The sequence below is a fragment of the Cebus imitator genome, unplaced genomic scaffold (genome assembly GCF_001604975.1).
Source record: "Cebus imitator isolate Cc_AM_T3 unplaced genomic scaffold, Cebus_imitator-1.0 Scaffold14, whole genome shotgun sequence".
Classification (NCBI taxonomy): domain Eukaryota; kingdom Metazoa; phylum Chordata; class Mammalia; order Primates; family Cebidae; genus Cebus; species Cebus imitator.
In genome coordinates, this window is record NW_016107329.1 from 6,618,207 (window position 1) to 6,638,113 (window position 19,907).

The window sequence follows — 19,907 nt, forward strand, 5'->3', positions numbered from 1 at the left end:
GCCCCAACAGGCTGTTCCCGTGGTGGTGTGCCTCTGTAAAATGTGCAAAAATAATTTTACATTATTTTTCTTTAAAAGGGCTCTCCGAATAGAAGGTTCAGGCCTCCCAAAACCTGCATTCGCCGTTGACAGTCCACTCGGGTACAAGTAAAAGGAGAAAAATATTTATGGAAGCGCTTTAAATCCTGGAACTCACTGCGACACCCCAACAACCCTATCAGGCAGAACAAATTCCTCCGTGAAGCTGCGGCTTGCAGAGCGATGGTGGACTTCGAGCTCACCGGCTCCCGGCCGGTCCTGACCCTGACCCGGCTCCTCCTCAACCAGTAGGTCGCGGGTGCGTAGCTGGAGGGAGTCCTCGTGCTCGGAGGAGGGTGGGAGGCCAAGATCCCCAGGTCGCGGGGCGGGGAGCCGAGCCCACAGCGCCGAGGTATCTTTTCCGTCCGGGCCACCGTCGCGGAGGTTCCCGGACAGACACTTCTGCGCATGCTCGGAAGAACGGGCAGGGTTCCCACTCCGGGAGGGAAGACGGAGAACAGGTTATGTGGGAGCCGGCGGGGGCATTTGCCGGCGACACCCGAGCGGGGGCCGGAAGTGGGGCCGCTGAGCGACGCGCCGCAGGAGCTCCGGGCTAGACCGTGGCGACGGCAGCCGCCCCTGGGCTGGAGGAGGACGATGAGGAGCGACGGAAGCGACGCGGGGGCACGCTGCTGCGCGGCGCCCGGTTTCGTGCCCGCGGCCGACTGCGCAGTCTGTCCGCGAGTCTGAGTAAGTGCGGCCCCGGGACGCCGATCCCGCGGGGCCCGAGCGCCGATCCGCGCCTTCGGGGAGGGTAGCGGGGAGCCGCCGGCTCCTCGGGGCCGGCGCGAAACCCTCCCGGGAGGCGGGTGGGGAGAGCCCCGGGGCCCCTGCGGCTTCCTGGGTTGGGGGGGTTATTGGGGGACCGAGCGTCGGGGGCTGTGGGGGACCCGCCCGGGGCGCCGTGCCTGTCCCGGCTGCAGCCCGGCCGTCCGCCCCCACTCCGCTCACCCCTCACCAGGTGCAGCGAATTGAAGCCACAAACCTGTTTTGGAAACTGAGGTGCGCGCATTGCCAGAGGCTCGCCAGGTGTCGTTTTGTAATTGGAACCTGAAACGTACCTTCGTGTTCTGTGTCGATTGTATTTCCAGTAATGTGTACAAACCCACGATCCTTAAAATCCAACCCTCCTCTCCCCCACCCTCCCACACAGACTTGCAAAGTAAAATAGAAAAAAATTAGCCACTAGGTTGCAGGGAGGGAGAATCCCGACCTAATCACGCCATTAACAGGTTTAGACCTGTGAATACCCTGGCAGGAAGTTCTGGGGTATTCAAGAAACATCAAAAAAGCACCCATACAATCGAAGTCAATTTTGCTGTAGAATTTAGTCAACATTTAAGCAAAATGCATTACTAGTGTTTACTAGCCCAAGGTATCAAAACCACAAAAATGTCCATCACCATTTAACAAATGTTTACAGTGTAATAGTAACTGTATAGAAAGAGATGCATATATTGGCTTTGAGTGTTGATGTTTGATTTTCACTGATCTCTTTTGAGGGGATGGGGTGGTAGATCAGTACTTCTCTTCATGCTTAGGGCAATCACTCATCTTTGACTAAAATTTTGTTTTACTGTGTAAGATTTTGTGATTGCTCATTTAGTGTTAATGTCATGATATCCTAAGACCTCAGCTGCCCAATTAAATAATTGTTATTAGGTGCTCACTATGCATCAGGCACTGCTTCATACTGAAAATGTAGAGTTGAACCGGATGGAGTCTCTGTTATCACGGGACTCACAGCCTGTGTAAGCAGGTTAATTACACTGTAATCGTAAGTTCTGCCACCTAAGTTTGCACAAACTACAGAATATGGAATGGATGGCAGTAGGGAGTGGGGGTCCAAGGCAAGCTTTCTGTAGGATATACTGTCTGAGCTTGGTTTTAACAGACAAATAGGGCATTGCTCTGATTATTTCCTGTGTTCAGATGTGGTAGCCTCTAGGGAATCATATCCATTATTTAATCCAGGACTAGTAGGACTTCTAGTTGTACTTAATTTCACATATTCTGCTATAGTAGATAATAAAATAATGTAAATTTTGTCTCATAGAAGTAGCTGCACATATTAACACACTGGCATTTTATCACAACAGTATTTCAATTTAATCTTTTATCTTCCTCCTACATATGCGGAAATATATATTCAGAGAGGCTAAGTGAGTTGGCAAAAGCTACCTATCTATTAACAGACCATGCCTGAGAACAGTCTCCTTTCCATTGCACCACACTGCCTCCCATTGATAGTTAGCTTGGAATGATGAAAGCAAGCCAGGTACCTACAGGTAGGTCTTGGCACACTGCCGTCCTCTCGGGCACATCGATGGCCTCTTGGCATGTGAATAAGAGGGTTTACTAACCATGTTGCCCTGCGCTAACTATATAACTTAGTGATAGGTACAGGAAACTGTTGGATCTAACATTTTCCCATGATTTATTTCTGTTTCTCTGTTTCCTTTAATATATTACTCAGACTCTGAAATCTATTTAGTTGCCCCAGAAAAATCTTGAGACCTTTAAATAGCCTCTTTTTGTGTAGACTTAAAAAACGCTCTAGTTCTCCTAATTAAGATCTTTTCCCTCAAATGACAGATTTCATAATACATTATTACATTTTATGTTACTGTTTCACATGGTGTTAACTCCTGCTACAGTACTTTCTGCTGAAATCTCTTCTAAAGATGTAGTATTTCCAATACGTGGACTACATGCATTTATGAGCTAGCCGGAGAATCTAGCCACTTCTAGTAAGGATTCTAGTTGGACTTACTTTCACATACTCAATGTTGTATAACATCGGTTTTATACAAAACAAAAAAGCTAAGCTACATCCATCTAGTTTATAGGTAAAGTTTTGGGACATTACCCATTTATAAATTGGAAACTTTTTGTGAATTTCATTATCACTCTAACATCACTACAGTTTTAGGCTTGTGGATTTTTTTAAAAAACATTTCAGATATTTATAATCTCAGAAAAAATTGTGGTTGGCTTCCATAGTAACAATAATCTCTCATTTTACTTCTGCCAGAGTTGACTTAATTTGCCAAGAATTTCAAGCACAAAAAAGCTACTAAGTTGTTGCCTAGTATAATTTTTGAGCTATCTTCTCATGCAGATTCAAATCCTAGTTAAAAATGCTCCCTGAACTATTCAGTTATTATCCAGCATCTCCATAGGCAGTTACTGTTCATTTGTCCCATAGGACTATTAATACACACTTTTTCATTATTGATGGCATGTGGGTAACCATTAGGGAAATAGATAATTCATTCTGTGGTATCTCCAACACCTTGATAGCAGCTATTTGTGTTACCATTTCAGCCGTGCAACTGGCATGGTTTCCTAACTTCCCAGTTCTTAACAGAAAAGCAGAGAGATTGATGTAAGAATACTGAATCTGAGTTCCACATTAACACATGTGATTGGAAGCTGTGATTCACCCAGAGTAATTAATGAGCACCGTGGGGTCTGGGGTCCTTCTTCTCCTCCACTGGGTTGTGGATGCTGGCAATGACACATGAACTTGCTTTCCACTTCTTACAGTCTTCACTTGAACCTTCACATTGTTCTTTCACTCGTAGGCATCTTTTTTTAAGTGTAGGAACAGCTTTTATTTTTAAACAAGCTGTTACCAAAATTATCAATTTAGGATGGACTTAAAGATCTTTAAAGAAATAATAGTGCATTTATGACTTAGGACTTTTTAATTGTGTTTAGAATTGTTTAGCCTTTTGCCAAATTGTCTTTGGGAAATTCACCGTAATCCACCTATAGATAACGCACTTCTTTTGTATATCTAAAAGACCATTTGCTAGTGACAGAATCTCTAACTCAGATATGCAATATGCAATACAATGTACACTTTTTTTTATTTTTTGAGACACAGTTTCGCTGTGTCGCCCAGGCTGGAGTGCAGTTGGCATGATCTCAGCTCGCTGCAACCTCGACTCCTGAGTTCAAATGATTCTCATACCTCAGCCTTCCTAGAAGCTGGGATTACAGGCACGTTCCACCACGCCCAGCTAATTTTTTTTTATTTTTTATAGAGATGGTGTTTTACCATAATGCCCAAGCTAGTCTCAAACTTCTGAGCTCAGGCAATCTGCTCTCCTCGGCTTCCCAAAGTGCTAGGATTACAGACGTGAGCCACCATGCATGGCCCAGTGTACACTTTTGTAATTAAAAATAATTCGAATAACTAGAATTTAATTTGTAGGGCAGTTCTGACCTTCATTAAAATATATTTTTTATGATAAAGTACTATGTATTATATAATAGTTTTGTCTAGTTGATTCTCCTACTAACCTTATGGCAATAATTAAAATGTATTTACTCCTGTAATTTGAGTTTCAGTTCTTGATATATTTAAGTTTTTATTTATTTTTAATTTTTGGAGAAAATATTACTGGGTAAAAAACCTTAAATATATTTATATATGTTATAATGTAGAAAGGATTTAAATAAATGTAATATTCTTAATTCGAAGAAGGCAAGTCTTTGGGGAATAAGGCAATACAATTATATGGTTAAATAGTATGGAACAGTGGTTCTCAAACGTTTGGTGTCAGACCCTTTTACATTTTAGAAATGTAAAGAGCCAAAGATTTTTTTGTGTGTATGTGGATTATATAGATATTTATTGGGTTAAAAATTAAAACTGGAAGTTTTTAAAGTGTGTAAGTTAAAACTGGAAGTTTTAATTTTAAAATAGCAGTAATAGGTTAATTACATATCACATAAACAACATTTTATATAAAACAATTGTAATTACAACAAATAGATGTATGGCTTTATTTTATATTTTTGCAAGTATCTTTAATGTCTGCCTGATAGAAGGCAGGCAGATAATTGGGTTCTTTTCATGAAACATGAAGAAAGTCAGGCTCACACAAATGTGTAGTTGTAAAGGGAGGAGTACTGTAGTAGAGAATTGTGAACACTCTTTGGTCTACTCCATTGCTCAACAGGTGGCATTTCCTTAAAGATCAATTGCATCGTGCCATCTGAAACCTGCATCAGAGAATCTTTTGTCTCTGTTAACATCAAAATCTGTTGGTTTATAGTGAAATTTTACTCATGTCTACTTGATTTTTGTGACACCATTCATTGGTCATTTGGAATATATTGGTTTATTGAGTTAATGCAGATTCTTTTAAATGGTAACACATTTAATATTAATAGATTCCCACAGTTCCATCAAAAGGTCTCTTAAGGTATCGAGGAGCTATTGGCAACCTCATTCATTTTCTAGAAAATAATCTGCCAGACCTCTAAGTCTGAACAACCATAGTTTGTCAGTTGTCTTTTAAAATAAAAATGCCTGAACAAAGCAGCTAGTTCAGCTCACAGTTCAAATGTATTTCAATACACAGCACAAAGTGCTTTATGTGTGCTTCCAATTTTGTCACACATTTGTCACACAATGTGTTAAAAAGATGTGTACTTGTTGAGATATAATTTTTATTACTACTTCTATGACATTTGTAAGTAAAACTGGATTATTCCCTCATTTACTGTGAGTTGATGGTAGTGACTCCAACACGTGAGGCCACTACCTTGATTCTTGTAAAGGCACCAGCAATTTTACCCAATTGCTTATGCACCATTTGTGCAAATGTCAAACAGTGGAAAAGGTAAATGACATTTTAGTATTATTATGACCATAATATTGATCTGATGGACCCCATTAGAGTGTCTTGGGGACCCTCATGTTTCTGACCACCTTTTGAGAACCACTACCATTGAAAGATCTCAGATTTAATAAAGCTCTTAAAGTTCATCCAGTTTAACAGCTCTAAATTCCTCTATGCCATCCTTGCCAAGTATTTATTTAGATTATGCTGAATACTTGCAGTTTCTGTGAATAATCATGCTAAATGAATAAAGATGTGTCACAGACAGCTGTTTGATGGAAAGTAATAGATTCTTAACCCTGGAGTTACGCTTTGTCCTCCTTTTAAAAGATTGCATAAGTTTCCACTCAGTTTCTCTAAGTAATCAACCTTGATGAAATCCAGAGACTTCTAAAATTATGTTGTGAAGGAAAGATAGAGTTAAGGTTTTGATTTTCCTTTCGTATATGTAAGGACAGTTGTCATCTTTCTTTGATTTTTCTTTGTCTACTCTATAATGAAATGAACCTGTGTTAGATATGCAGTTATTTCCATCCATATCTGTCTCCCAAGTAGCTTAAGAGTGGCTTGAACATTACTGAGTAGATCACAAGCTCCTTGAGAGCCAGGGCTGTCTAGTAGAGAAGGATACATTGGAATCTGATGACCATCTCTTCTGGAAGAGGCTGGGAAATCAACTATGGGACTGCTTCAGTGGTTCACGCTGGTTTTCACAGCTCCCCTGGGAGCCTGCAGTGATATTCTGAGGACTCATACCATTCGTAGTGGACATGACTTCAATACTCATCACTCCCTTTTTTCAAAGCATCAGTTTATAAAATAGTTGTTTAATTTAAATATTTTTTCTTAAAAATTGAACTAGTTGTGATCTTCCAGGTACCTATATGAGAGCACAGGAGAGGATTAATAGAGACCAGATAAGCATGGCCATCACTCATTCCATTTCCTGACTTGCCATTCGGCAAACACTGCTAGCTGGCAAGGTGGTGTGAGAGCTTTACAGTTCTGGATTACTCTTATTTTTAGTCTCAAATTGTTTGTTGTATACCCATAATGGACTTAAATATAGAGACAGTAAGTAGGGAGCACTTGAAGGGACTACAACAAGCCAATTAGGACCATAAGTCCTCAAGATGAGTACCGTATCTTAAATTGCATCAGATAATCAAACTACTTATGTAGCTTAGCAGGATGTCACTAGTACTTCAAAACTATTCTTTTAAAAGGAAAACAATCATATAATTTATCTACACAGTACATTACAATAAAGATTAGTCATGCGTTCAGTAGATTATTTTTGGAGACACGCTCACTGATATCAGTGTGACACCTCAAACCATTTCATTTAAAAAGCACGAAAGTTATTTCTAAGGTTGATTTTTTTTTTCGTTCAAATGCAAGACCAGTAAGGGTTATAATGAACTGTAATACTGAAATCTTAGTCTACATATCCTGTGTTTTTAAAAAATGTATTTCTTTACACATCCAGCTTTTTTGTGCATAATTAGCATGAAGTCTGCAAAGTGTTGGGAAGAAAGCAGGATGTGTTTATTTTAGATAAATTAGAAATATCAGTGAAGCATCAGGCACGTGAGGAACAGGTAAATTGAGATTGTAGATAAAGAGTAGACTTACAGATTGGGAATAATTCATACACAGGTGTGATAATTGGAGACATGAGAAGGAATGAAATCACTGAGGGAAAGAATGTAATAACCTAAAAGACAGTGGATAAGACGGTGGAGAAATGCCTGCTTCTCAGGGTATAGGGCAGAGAGAAAGAGCAATTTGAGTATAGAGGACAAGTTAACCACAGATGACACTTTGGGGGTCTGGTATTGCAGTGTGGATTGAGAAAAATCCACTAGATATATTTTAAAGTGAAGTTTACATTTTATGAGAGATTATTATGAGAATTCAGTCATCAAATTCTCAGATAGTAAATGGTTAAGGAGTTACTGGTGGAGGTTAAATTCATAGGTAGGTTTTAGAGATGGTTGACATGTAGTAGCAGATCTGTTAACATGGCAAACAATTAAGAAGTGGGACTGTCAAGTATTCATTTTTAGATGTAGGCACAAGGTTAAAAATACATACAGTAATGATGTAAAAGAAGAATGGAAGATGAGAAGTAATTGTAATTGATTATCTACATTTCTATATCCTCCATAGAACAGGTCTTATGTGCTCTCCCACTCAGCAACCCTTCTAATTGGTATAAGCTTTGAGTGTGTTAAATGCATCCTTTTTCCTGATTTTTATCATGCTAAAATGTTATCAGCAAATGGATTTCACATGCAGAATAACCTGACAAACAATACATCTCTTCTGAAGACACATTTTATGTTTTACCACATAGGACATACTTGATTGCCTGCCTCCCTCATTCTTCATGACTAGTAGCAGTGGTCTTGGGGTCAACTGAACATTCATGCTCACAAGGCCTAGTAGACCATAGTGGACCCTGCTGTGCATCAGCCTCTCTGGTTTTTTGAAAATCATGGGAAGGAAAACCCAACATGTCAGTGTTAGGTATGTTGTTCCTAGATGATAGCTCAGGTTTAGTGGAAAATGACACAAGGATGGGAGTGAATGCCACCCTGGCTTAGCTCCTTAATGCTCTGCAGGAAGCAGTGTCGTCTTCTAACAGCATTTAAGTATAGCATCCAGGACTAAGCAAATGACAAGCCAATTACAAGCCATATTCGATTCAGAAAAGCCCCTGTTTATACTTACCATTGGGCATGTTCAGCCCTGCTCACTCTCCCCTCAATCCAGATGTTGCTCATCAGTAGGAGCCATTTTTACTACAGTGTTGCTTAGAAACACAGCTGATATCCCACCTTTGTTATGTTTCCAGGGAAACAGTGCAGGAAGGTTGAGGAGAGGTCATTTTTTATCTGAAGAGGAAGAAAGGTTTTGTTAACCCTTTAATTACACTAACTGACAAAATAAATAGAAAACATAATGCTGGCTGTAGGATCTGTGCAAGCGACTTTATTAGAGGCAGTGCTTGTTTTTGTTGACTATCATAACACCTGGGTATGAAGTTGCTTTTACATCTCACCAGATGGTGCATGGTAATTGTGCTTTGCTGATACTTTCAGCAAATTCTGTAAATTAAAAATCCTTGTTGATATTGTTTATTTGTCCTGGTTTCTTTAAGAACATCTTTGAGTGGAAGTACATATACAGACCAGGGAACAGAGATTATTGCTAAGTGGGGTTAGATAAAAATAAGGCAATCTGTGAGTGGAGTTCTTATTCTAAACCACCAATATAAGAATATATTTAAAAAAACCCATATCCATGCACCTCAGCACCCCAGAGCAATTTTTTATTAACCTATTCTTAAAAATGACTTCCATTTGATATTACTCAAGATGAATTGACTTTTATTTCGACTTCCATAGTGTAACAACTCACTGTAAGATTATGATTATCACAAAACAGTTAATTTGACTTTTCAGAAATGTTTTGTGGAAAACTGTAAATTGATCTTTTGTTATTCCTAGCCAGTAAGAGACCCAAACATATATGCCCATTTTTCTGATGTCATTTTAAGCATATGTGCCCACTGCTCAGAATACTTTTACTTTTTTAATAAATTTAATTTGTATATGTAATTATTTTTAAATGTTTTAGTCATAAGTATATATAAAGTGCTGTACTAGACATTAGATATGCAAGAGTGAAAAAGAGAAATATACTTCCTAGTTTTATAGATTTAAATTCAGTATTGTTTGCTAAAATTAGATGTTGGAGGCTACTAAAACAAAAATAACTTTTCAAAAGTTCATTAGTTGAACATTTAACTGTGTAAATTTATACAAATGTAAGTATAAAATTCAAATTGTAAAATATGCTTTATTCATGTATTTGGAGCTATTTTATCTGGCTTTGTAATAATTTTTTAAATAAGAACTAATTTGGGTAGAACACAGTTAAGATAAGTAGTAGAGCCAGAAATACTAGTCACAAAACCAAATAAAGTTAACATGCCTGTAACATTTATGAATGCTCTCATTATTAATCTTCATACTACTGACCAGCCTTATATGTAAGCATTTTAAAAACTCTTATTCTACTGAAAAGGAAATTCAGACTGGAAATAGGTAATAAATACAGTTATTCAGGGAGAATGTGATACAATAATAAAATTTGCTACCACTGGGTGGCAGTGTTGATTTCTGGAAAATCAGAGAAAAATGTTGGTTTATGTTTAAAAAGGTTCATTTGAATAAGAATTCAAATGTAAAAGTCCGTGTTTAGTGAAATAATAGTAAAAAATCAAATGTGTTAAATCGTCCACCTTGTTTTTATAATCAATCTATAACTTCGTTATAGCAGTTTGGTTAGTGGGAAAAAAGGAAATATATTTTTAAAAATTCAGCAAGTAAGCCTAAGTAGACGAATAGTACATAAGAAAATTTGTAACATATCTCAGTTCTTTTGCATTTTTAAGACAACATGTATAAACCTTTTGATAACAAAAACTTAATAGTTTTTCTTTACTTGCTGTGGTACATGTGCACATCTTGCAGGATTGTTGCATAGGTATACACATGCCACAGTGGTTTGCTACCTCCATCCCCCATTCCTACATCAGGCATTTCTCCCAATGTTATCCCTCCCCAACCTCCCCACCCCACACTTTCCCTCACCTAGATCCCCACCCCCCAACAGACCCCTGTGTGTGATGTTCCTCTGCCTGTGCCCATGTGTTCTCATTGTTCAATACCTGCCTATGAGTGAGAACATACAATGTTTGGTTTTCTGTTCCTTTGTCAGTTTTCTGGTTCTTGGAGAATTTCTATGTATTTGTTTCACACTTCACTCTCAAGTATTTATTGCCTTATCAATACATTTTAGCAATCTGTTGATCTCATGATGTGGAACTTCCTATCTCATGACACCAGCAATCTGATATTTATTTTTAATTAGATATGAAAGACAAATCATTAATCGTTTTCTTAAAAATAATGCAAATATTAGAATTTAGTGGTTAATTTAAGTAAATTATTTAAGTTTAGTATTAAAACTTCCAGGTAGAGAGGGAGATACTTTTATTCTTTCTTACCCTAGTTCATTTTGTTTTGTTTTGTTTTGTCCAGCTCCTTACCCTAGTTTCTTTAGCTTTTGCTACAGTACATGAAAAAGATCGCCAAAGTGTGTTAGATCGGTCTTGCTAAGTTAGAATTTCTGAACTGCTTCTTCAGTACAGTTTGCCCTGGACATACGTAACTTAACAGTAGATATACCATGAGCTCTGGAATCGTGCTTGTTTGCCTCCCAGCTCTTCTACCTCGAGAGCCAGATGATGGCCTATCTACTTATGCTCCTGAGCTTCTGTTTTCTCATTTAAGAAAAAAAAAATTGACAATATAGCATCAACTTTTTTTGGTCAAATCAGTGAGAAACATATAAATGAAGATAGCTGACAGTAAATGAGCACTTTTTTTAAATAAATGTGATTTGATGAATGTTAGTGTTTCATAAATATGGCAGTGGAGGGATATGGTAGAAAGGAAACTGTTGAGAACAGAAAGAACAAGGGAAATTATAGCAACTAGTTTTGTGGATGGGTTATACCTATTACCATATTTTAACAATTACATGTGGCCTAGTACCATAGTTTATTATATTATGGATTTATTTTTTTTACAAATAATAGATACATGTTGAATTACTGATATTCTCTCTCTCTCTCTAGGATACATACAGAAAACTACAATGGAAAAGTCCTGGATGCTGTGGAACTTTATTGAAAGATGGCTAGTAGCCTTGGCTTCATGGTCTTGGGCTCTCTGCCGTATTTCCCTTTTACCTTTAATAGTGACTTTTCATCTGTATGGAGGCATTATCTTACTTTTGTTAATATTCATATCAATAGCAGGTATTCTATATAAATTCCAGGATGTATTGCTTTATTTTCCAGAACAGCCATCCTCTTCTCGTCTTTATGTTCCCATGCCCACTGGCATTCCACATGAAAACATTTTCATCAGAACCAAAGATGGAATACGTCTAAATCTTATTTTGATACGATACACTGGAGACAATTCACCCTATTCCCCAACTATAATTTATTTTCATGGGAATGCAGGCAACATAGGTCACAGGTTGCCAAATGCACTCCTTATGTTGGTTAACCTCAAAGTTAACCTTTTGCTGGTTGATTATCGAGGATATGGAAAAAGTGAAGGAGAAGCAAGTGAAGAAGGACTCTACTTAGATTCTGAAGCTGTGTTAGACTATGTGATGACTAGACCTGACCTTGATAAAACAAAAATTTTTCTTTTTGGCCGTTCCTTGGGTGGAGCAGTAGCTATTCATTTGGCTTCTGAAAATTCACATAGGATTTCAGCCATTATGGTGGAGAACACATTTTTAAGCATACCACATATGGCCAGCACTTTATTTTCATTCTTCCCAATGCGTTACCTTCCTTTATGGTGCTACAAAAATAAATTTTTGTCCTACAGAAAAATCTCTCAGTGCAGAATGCCTTCTCTTTTCATCTCTGGACTCTCAGATCAATTAATTCCACCAGTCATGATGAAACAACTTTATGAACTCTCCCCATCTCGGACTAAGAGATTAGCCATTTTTCCAGATGGGACTCACAATGATACATGGCAGTGCCAAGGCTATTTCACTGCACTTGAACAGTTCATCAAAGAAGTAGTAAAGAGCCATTCTCCTGAAGAAATGGCAAAAACTTCATCTAATGTAACAATTATATGATGTTTCCCTTTTTGATTATTGCATTGTATTTTAATTTGTGCAGAATGGTTAAGAATGTTCCTTTTAGAAGTGTTATATCTGTACCTGTCTGAAGAGTGACATTAAACTTTGAAAGGACTTCAGTGCTCCTTTATGATGATCCAAATAGTTTTTTACATTTGAAAAACTATAATTCTTGAGATTATTTCATACATTTTCATCAAAACTTTCAATGTGGTTATTGTATTCATATCTTTAGTTTAATGTGTCGATATAAGATATTGTTCAAAAGTTTCTTGTTGCTAAAGTGGTGTAATCTTACACAGATTAATAGCTAGATGTGGAAGGAGATATGTAAACAAGAAACCTTTGGGTATTATTTCTTAAGTAAATATTGGGACAATCATGATAAGCAAACTTAGTTCTGTAACTGCATTTTTCACCTTAAAAGTTAAATGAAATGCATGATGGTATTTTATTCCTTGAATTATGCAATGCAACATTTTAAATGTAAATAGCACTGGTCATATACCGATGTATATGGTTATCTGGGTTATATCTATTTTTATGTAAATTCTATTTTGTTTTTGGCAAGAAGTGAAATTGAGACCTATGTGCAGGTTGCCATTGAATTTTGCTCTGGTCAATGCTGAGATCCAGCTTTTTCTTACAAATAAATGGGACCCTGTTTTCCTATGTAAATGTACCGTGTTTTTGTTAGGTACAGTCTGGATCATGGCATGTAGAAATAGAAATTTAGAATTTTACTGCAGCTTTGATGTGCATATTTGAACTTTTTAACATTTGTAACTTTGGTGGCAAAGAGAATTTTAGCTTCTGTTGATTTTGTAAGTCTACAGCGGAACCACTAATAGCAGTCATAGTGAAGATCACTGCTTAAGAATTAAATTAGGAAGTCGTTTATCATTGCAGAATTGTACATACTACTTTACAAAAATTCACACATTTGACTTTAAGTCCCAGTACCTAGCTATACCTAACCCACCAAAGGCAAGATATCATTTATTGGACTTCTTGAAAATAAAAGTTACAAAATCCAACAATGTTCCAGTTGCTGTGAAATAGAACTCCTACATCAAAAGACAGTTTTAGGAAGTCTTATTTATTTGTTTTAAAAGTTTTTACATGTAGGAATGTGAGAATGAAGGAATTCTGAAGCTTTTTGACATAGAACCTGTTACCACATTAAGCAATTAAATGACTATAGGTGGGAAGTAGGATTTAGATATATAGAAAAGTAACAAAATCTTACTTAGAAAAAAAAGCCCCTTGAAACTTACAGGATTTACCTTAATAAAAATATATGCTATAAGTCATAATTGTGCCAAGTTGTTTAAAGCAGTGCTCAAAAAATAGATTCAATTGAGTTCTGTGTAATATGTCAGCTTTAACATATAATATTTTGAATATTTTAGCTATATTTAATGGCTGTCTGCAAGCAACTAGAACAGAGAAATAATGGGTCAATACTCGATTTAAAATAATGGGTCTTGACCTCAATTTAAAATTCTTTCCATGGAGATAGGGCTAGAAATACTTTTGCCAAATAGCATTCTTATTCACTTTATGCCAGTATTTAGAAAAAATAAATTATAGCAAGTATGATTTTTAAGAATAATTTTTTCTATAAATTAATTGTAAAAAGTCTTGCTTTTTAAAACAAGTTGGTAATGCATATCATGGAAGGCGTATTTTGTATGTATAAATTCACAAAGCCTACTTTTCTTGTCAGTTCTTGCTATGTAGAATGACTATTCTAAATATTAATGTATTAAAAAGAAAATACAACAAAATGTATATTTAGACACGAGCTTACATGGCATACCTTATATTTGTATCATTATTTAAAGTTTACAAAAAATACCTTATGTTTCTATGTGATCAGTCTATTACACTATGGAGAAATTTATCGACTTTAGTTCTAAATATGCTGATGAGGTCTAAAAGCTATTTTTTCATCCGTACTTTGCTTTTATGCTGCTTTTTCTTTTTGATATTCCAGGTTTATAAACTATCTTTTTAAATTTTAAGCCAGGACTTCAAAAATTGTAGAGTACTTGTTTGCTATCCCCTACCTTAATTCTCTTCTTAGGGTTAAGGAGCCTTTCTTTCTTTCTTTCTTTCTTTCTTTCTTTCTTTCTGCAGCTAAGGGCAGAGGCAGTGCCTAGGGCTGTACGACATCTGTCTTCACTAGCATCTGTATGCGAGATTGTTTCCTTAGATGGGTAAGAGGTGGAAAACAAACTTAGTGTCAGGGGTCCATGAAGCCCATGGCATCATTTTTGAAAATAATTTCCAGTTTTGGGGCCAAAGCAATTGGTCTTAGTAAAATGAGACTTCTTCAGGAGTCACTCCTTCACCTTGGACCCATTGCTTAGTGGGAATGGAAGTATATGTATCCATCTTGTATGTTAATTTCTGACTCATTTATACAAGAGCAGCTATAGGAGTTTACAAATGAACTTTAAGTTACTGTAAATTTGGGGATCCTAGAGTGATCTTAAATATGGCAAGATACAGCTCATTTAGAATAAAATCCCATATCCATTATGGGGAGAAAAACTGGTGAAAAATAAGTATAAAAAGGACCCTAAAAAGCATACTGCAAAATAAGAGAAGAAATAATTTGTGACAGGTAATAGGATACTAGTAGGGTAGTAACAACTAGAAAGGAAAGTGTGACACAGTTCTTAAATTTAGATATAGAAAATAATTAGATGAGATTGATGAAACAGAAATAGTGCAAAACATTTGAATGTAAAGCATTTCTAATAAGTGACTGGGACACTTGACATTGCAACTACCCTATGTTTTTGCAGTTATATTTTTGACTGTAAAATTGATATTTTCATAAAAATGGTGTTCTGAATTTATGATTACCTGTAGACACTTGATAATTACATAGATTACAGCTTTGGTAATATGTCACTGGAGTAATTATGTTGTAATACCTGTTGAGAATTCATACCATCTGATGCTTACATATTCATTTCTTATGTTTGTAAGATTTGGCTTGGTGGGAATAGGTTTGGGGAAATTAAAAGAATGAAGGCCATATATTTAGTGTTTTATAAATTATCTTTCAAGCTCAGATAGCTTAAGAGTAGTTTATATTAATTAAGGAGACCCTTTTCTCCTTGAGGATAGGGATAGGTAAGATAAACTTGTAAAGAATGTCACAGAAGTCACTTTTTAATTTACGTCATGATTGAGATACTGAAATCTTCCAGTGATCCTTCACCTCTCCCTTTTTCATATTATGTTTGATAATTATATATATTTTTAAAAGCTGTGAGAGGAAAAATTAGTCATAAGTAGCCCTTTTGGATTATCCACTTAAATTTATGTATTTTCATATTACTCAGGTAAAGATGGAAATGACAGAGCACAGACATTTATTTTTTAAACTGATAGGGTAGAAAATGAAATGTACTTCTGTTTATTCTTAATACCATATATATATATATATATACATCGTTTTAGCAAATTGGAAATAATATATTCATTTGTATGGCAAGATAAATGCAGTCATCTTACTACTAGTCTACACATTTTTGCCAAATGGCGCAAATATACCTCCATTTATATTTTGTATCTTAAAATGTAGTTTAAAAATAGGACTATGTATGAGACACTTTTTTACAAAAAGTGCCATATATACATATGTAACAGGTGAGTGTGTGTTTAACATAATTTATAACAATTTCTGTCAGTACAGCGTATATGGAAAAGTCAAGTTGTTTTTAACATATTCAAGTATGTTCAGTATAAAATAAGTTAATCCCATTTCATAATGTAAATCATATTTTTGTTATTTGCCATATTTTATTTGAAGTAGTGATAAAATTTTATAACTCAAATTTGAATGTCATAGTACATTGTGTGCTAACCATGGCAAGCAAACATTTACATTTGTTTTTTACAATAAATTTCTTTTAAAGTATACTTTCTATTTTTCTGTACTGACATATGCAATAAATTGGTACATTAAAAATTTGATTAATGTCTTAAGATAGTTTGCATTCAGTCTTTTTTTAAATATTGTTAATCTAAAATTTTATAGTAGGACATTAAAGTTGTCTCAGTGGTTATGTAAAATTCCTGAATTTGCACTGAAATTAATGAATTTTATTCTAGTAATGGTGTTAATAAAAAATTGAAGTTAGATTTATATTTCCTTCCCTGAAGAGTATTATCCTCTTATATACATTTAATTTAGGCTAATATTAAAACTACATGAACCACTAGTGAATGACAAGTCCCTAATGCATTTCTTTAGTTAATTGAATCTAGGAATGAATACATTTTAACTTCATAATTATGTTGCTTTCAGATTTCATAAAGTGCTTTTTTAAAATGTTCTGCTTTTTTTCCGACTCTTGTTAGTATTTCAGTTAATGGTTTTTAATGATCAAAAAATGACCTGATACTAACTCATCCTTGCTTTTCCTAATAAGAAATGTGCATGCTTGAATATGTCAGAATAAGTTGGATAATAGGAAGTGTATGCTGAATCTTAAATGGTCCCCTCTAAGGGAAGATGAAGAATTCACTTATTAGAGCCCATCTTTGCATGGGTAGCTAATGGGGGGAACTAGGGTCTCTCATGTGCTACTTGTACATCAGAAAGATCGCCAACTTGAATCCCATGGTGAAGTCATTTTTAGATTGTTATTTCTTAATTTTGAAAGATAAGTGTTTTCACATTCCCATTTCACTCTCCAACTCTTTCCTTACATTCTGTTACATACTAAAAAAGCATGAACGATTAGATTTGGCTAGAAACTGTAACTCCTATCTTAGTAAGGGGAAAAGACATTTTTGGAGTATCTTCAAATATAAGGCCTAGGTGTTTAATGTGTTGATGTTATTGAATCCTCACAACAAACCTTAGAGCAATTTGTAGTCCCATTTTATAAAAAACAGTCTCAGAGTGGTTCAGTAACATGCCCAAGGTTACCTAGAGTGAACCAAGATGTCAATCCAGGTCTCTCATTCTAAATCGAGGACAGCTATTCATTTGCTAATTTACTCAAACAATTTGAAAATTTTGTTCATGTTGGAATAGATTTGAAATGTTGAAATGGTTTACAAGTTGATCAGCTATTCAGGAATCCAAAAGAATTCGCTATGAATTGAAAGAAGTATACAGTAAACTACATGTTTTCAAAGTCATTAGATGTATGTTTCTGTAGGAAAATCCAAATGTTAATCTCATAAGAGTTACCCTCTCAAAAAATCTTGGAGTCATCTTTTTATTCCTGATACTTTTGAAACACTTCTTGCTGTTTTTTCCATTAAGATTTATTTTTCCAACATTTCCACTACTACCATACCACTTCCTGAAATTATTTCATAGTAGTCAACATTTTTTTATTGGGTATGTTTTGTGTTTAAAATATTGTTCTGACTCCCTTTTGTCATTTATTCTTAATAACTGAATATGAACTAGATCACTGCCCCATTCTTTCTAACAGAAAAACTCTGTATCATTCTCTATCCAGTTCAGTGGCTGCCTTTCTCAGTAGATCAAAGTCAGAGTTCCCATTCTATAGGGTCTTTTACAAACTAAACCTTGTAAAAGATATCTGTTCTTTCTCTTTCTTGATTCAAACTTACTCCTCTTCTGTGCATTTATTCATATCTGGTGCTTTAGCTTCTAGATCCAGTGCCTCCCTCCCACCTCTCTAGGCCCCTGAGTCTGTGACCAAATTCATGGTGGCTCTTTACCAATAGTTTTTTGGTTTTTTTTTTTTTTCTTCTCTTTTTCTGAACACCCTTTGCACTCAAAGCATTTTGTGTTTTGATACTTGGTTATATTCAGTTCAGTTCTTTATCATATATTGTCTTTTGATCTGACAGGAACGTCATGTGCTTTCTGTCTTACATAGCACCTAGCACAGTGCTGAGCACCTTGTACTATATACATTTCCTGTGTAGAATGTGCACACTGATTATAAAGTTAGTTCAAACTTTTCCATCTTTAAGAAGAAAAAGAAGCACAAAGGCCATTATACTTCTTAAGGTTTAGACCTAAAGCAGCAACCAATCTGGAAGTTATACACACATCTCAAACCAACAATTGAAGTAGAAATGTTGGAAGTTACCCATGTAATTTAATCAGTTCACGGAAAATAAGAGGGCCAATAACTGTGCAGGTCATGCGTTCCTTGAGGGCTCCATCTTAAGCTGAGCGGAAGAGACTGCTAACAAGCTCAGGAAGGAGAGGAGCAAAGTGTACAGATGGTGGATGTGGAACAGAGATCATTGGAGATCAACAAGTATGACAGTGATGAGTAGAACTTGGGTAAGAGAGGAAGAACCAGAAAGTCAGGTGGGCACATTAGCCGTAGGCCAAAGAAACCCTTACCATGGGACATCCAGTTTGGGTGATAGTGACTGTCCCAGTTTTTACTTCTTTCTGTCCTTTTTTAACCGTATACCCATGGTTCCCTTATTGTAAATTTATCATCATCATTACTTTTAAAACAATGATGCAAATGGAGACTATTGAAAGTTTGAGAGCTTTCCACTCCTGCAGGAAGTGACTTTGGAGTGCAAACGTACTTAAATATTAATATATTTGCCATCAAATATAACATAGGGGCACCTCGATCATCAGCATTTTGGAGAAAGTTGAGGCCTCTCTCTAGTCCCTCCAGTAACATTACATGGTTCCTTTGAGTATCACTGGACTCTTTCACTAAAGGTGCTGTTGGTTGTTAGGTCGGGACGAGGAAGACAAACAATATTAGATTAGAATTACCTTGTAAGATGTCAACAAGTATACTTTATGCATCAGAGGAACCCTGAAATTAAAGAGCCTGAAATCTAATCTTCATTGTTTCACATATAAAATGAGAAATTTAAATGAAGTATGTGGTGAAGGAGCCTTATAAGTGTTTTCCCTCATCTTTGACAATTGCCAAAATAGTGCAGTTAACAATTTAAAGTCAAGCTGTATATAATGCTTCATTTTTTTGCCTACAAATGTGGTTTATATTTCTATCTAATGTCACAGTTGTCTTATAAAAGTCTCATTTTATTTAATGAACTTGTAAATGTGATTGAACTCCTATTGAAAGTAATTCTATTATAATTTAATAAGTTGTATGACCTTGGAATGATATTTTACCTTTCAGGGCTTTGTGAAAACTGGAGGTTTGACCCAGTTGGTTCCAGTGGCTTCATCTAGCAAGGCCTTTCTATGATTCTGAGTGTATAGAAATCAAAAGCTATTTTAGATTCCCATAAGATTGATCAAAAGCTTAGGATGTCCTCTTTATGAATTCACTTTGAAGAAGAATGTTCATTGTGGTACATTATGGATAAATGGAAATTCAACTTTTGTTTACCCTGTTCTTTATCCAGTCATAAGGAGAAAAAGACAGTTTGTCAGCAATGTTTAAATGTATGTGTCTTGGATCAATTTAAATGCTATAG

The 19,907-nt window shown here is 36.0% G+C and overlaps 1 protein-coding gene across 2 annotated transcripts; it reads left to right on the plus strand.

Annotated features, from left to right (window-relative positions):
* The first annotated feature begins 487 nt into the window (after nucleotides 1–487).
* Nucleotides 488–18,250, plus strand: ABHD13 (abhydrolase domain containing 13). Of its 2 annotated transcripts, XM_037729032.1 has the most exons (3): nucleotides 527–768; nucleotides 3,406–3,529; nucleotides 11,431–13,145. In XM_037729032.1, the coding sequence occupies exon 3, from the start codon at nucleotides 11,451–11,453 to the stop codon at nucleotides 12,462–12,464; it is 1,014 nt and encodes a 337-aa protein (XP_037584960.1). In that variant the 5' UTR covers nucleotides 527–768; nucleotides 3,406–3,529; nucleotides 11,431–11,450; the 3' UTR covers nucleotides 12,465–13,145. The 2 variants fall into 2 exon arrangements, with proteins under 2 accessions (XP_017357201.1, XP_037584960.1); XM_017501712.2 differs by lacking the exon at nucleotides 3,406–3,529 and having other exon boundaries at nucleotides 488–768; nucleotides 11,431–18,250.
* The last annotated feature ends 1,657 nt before the right edge of the window (nucleotides 18,251–19,907 follow it).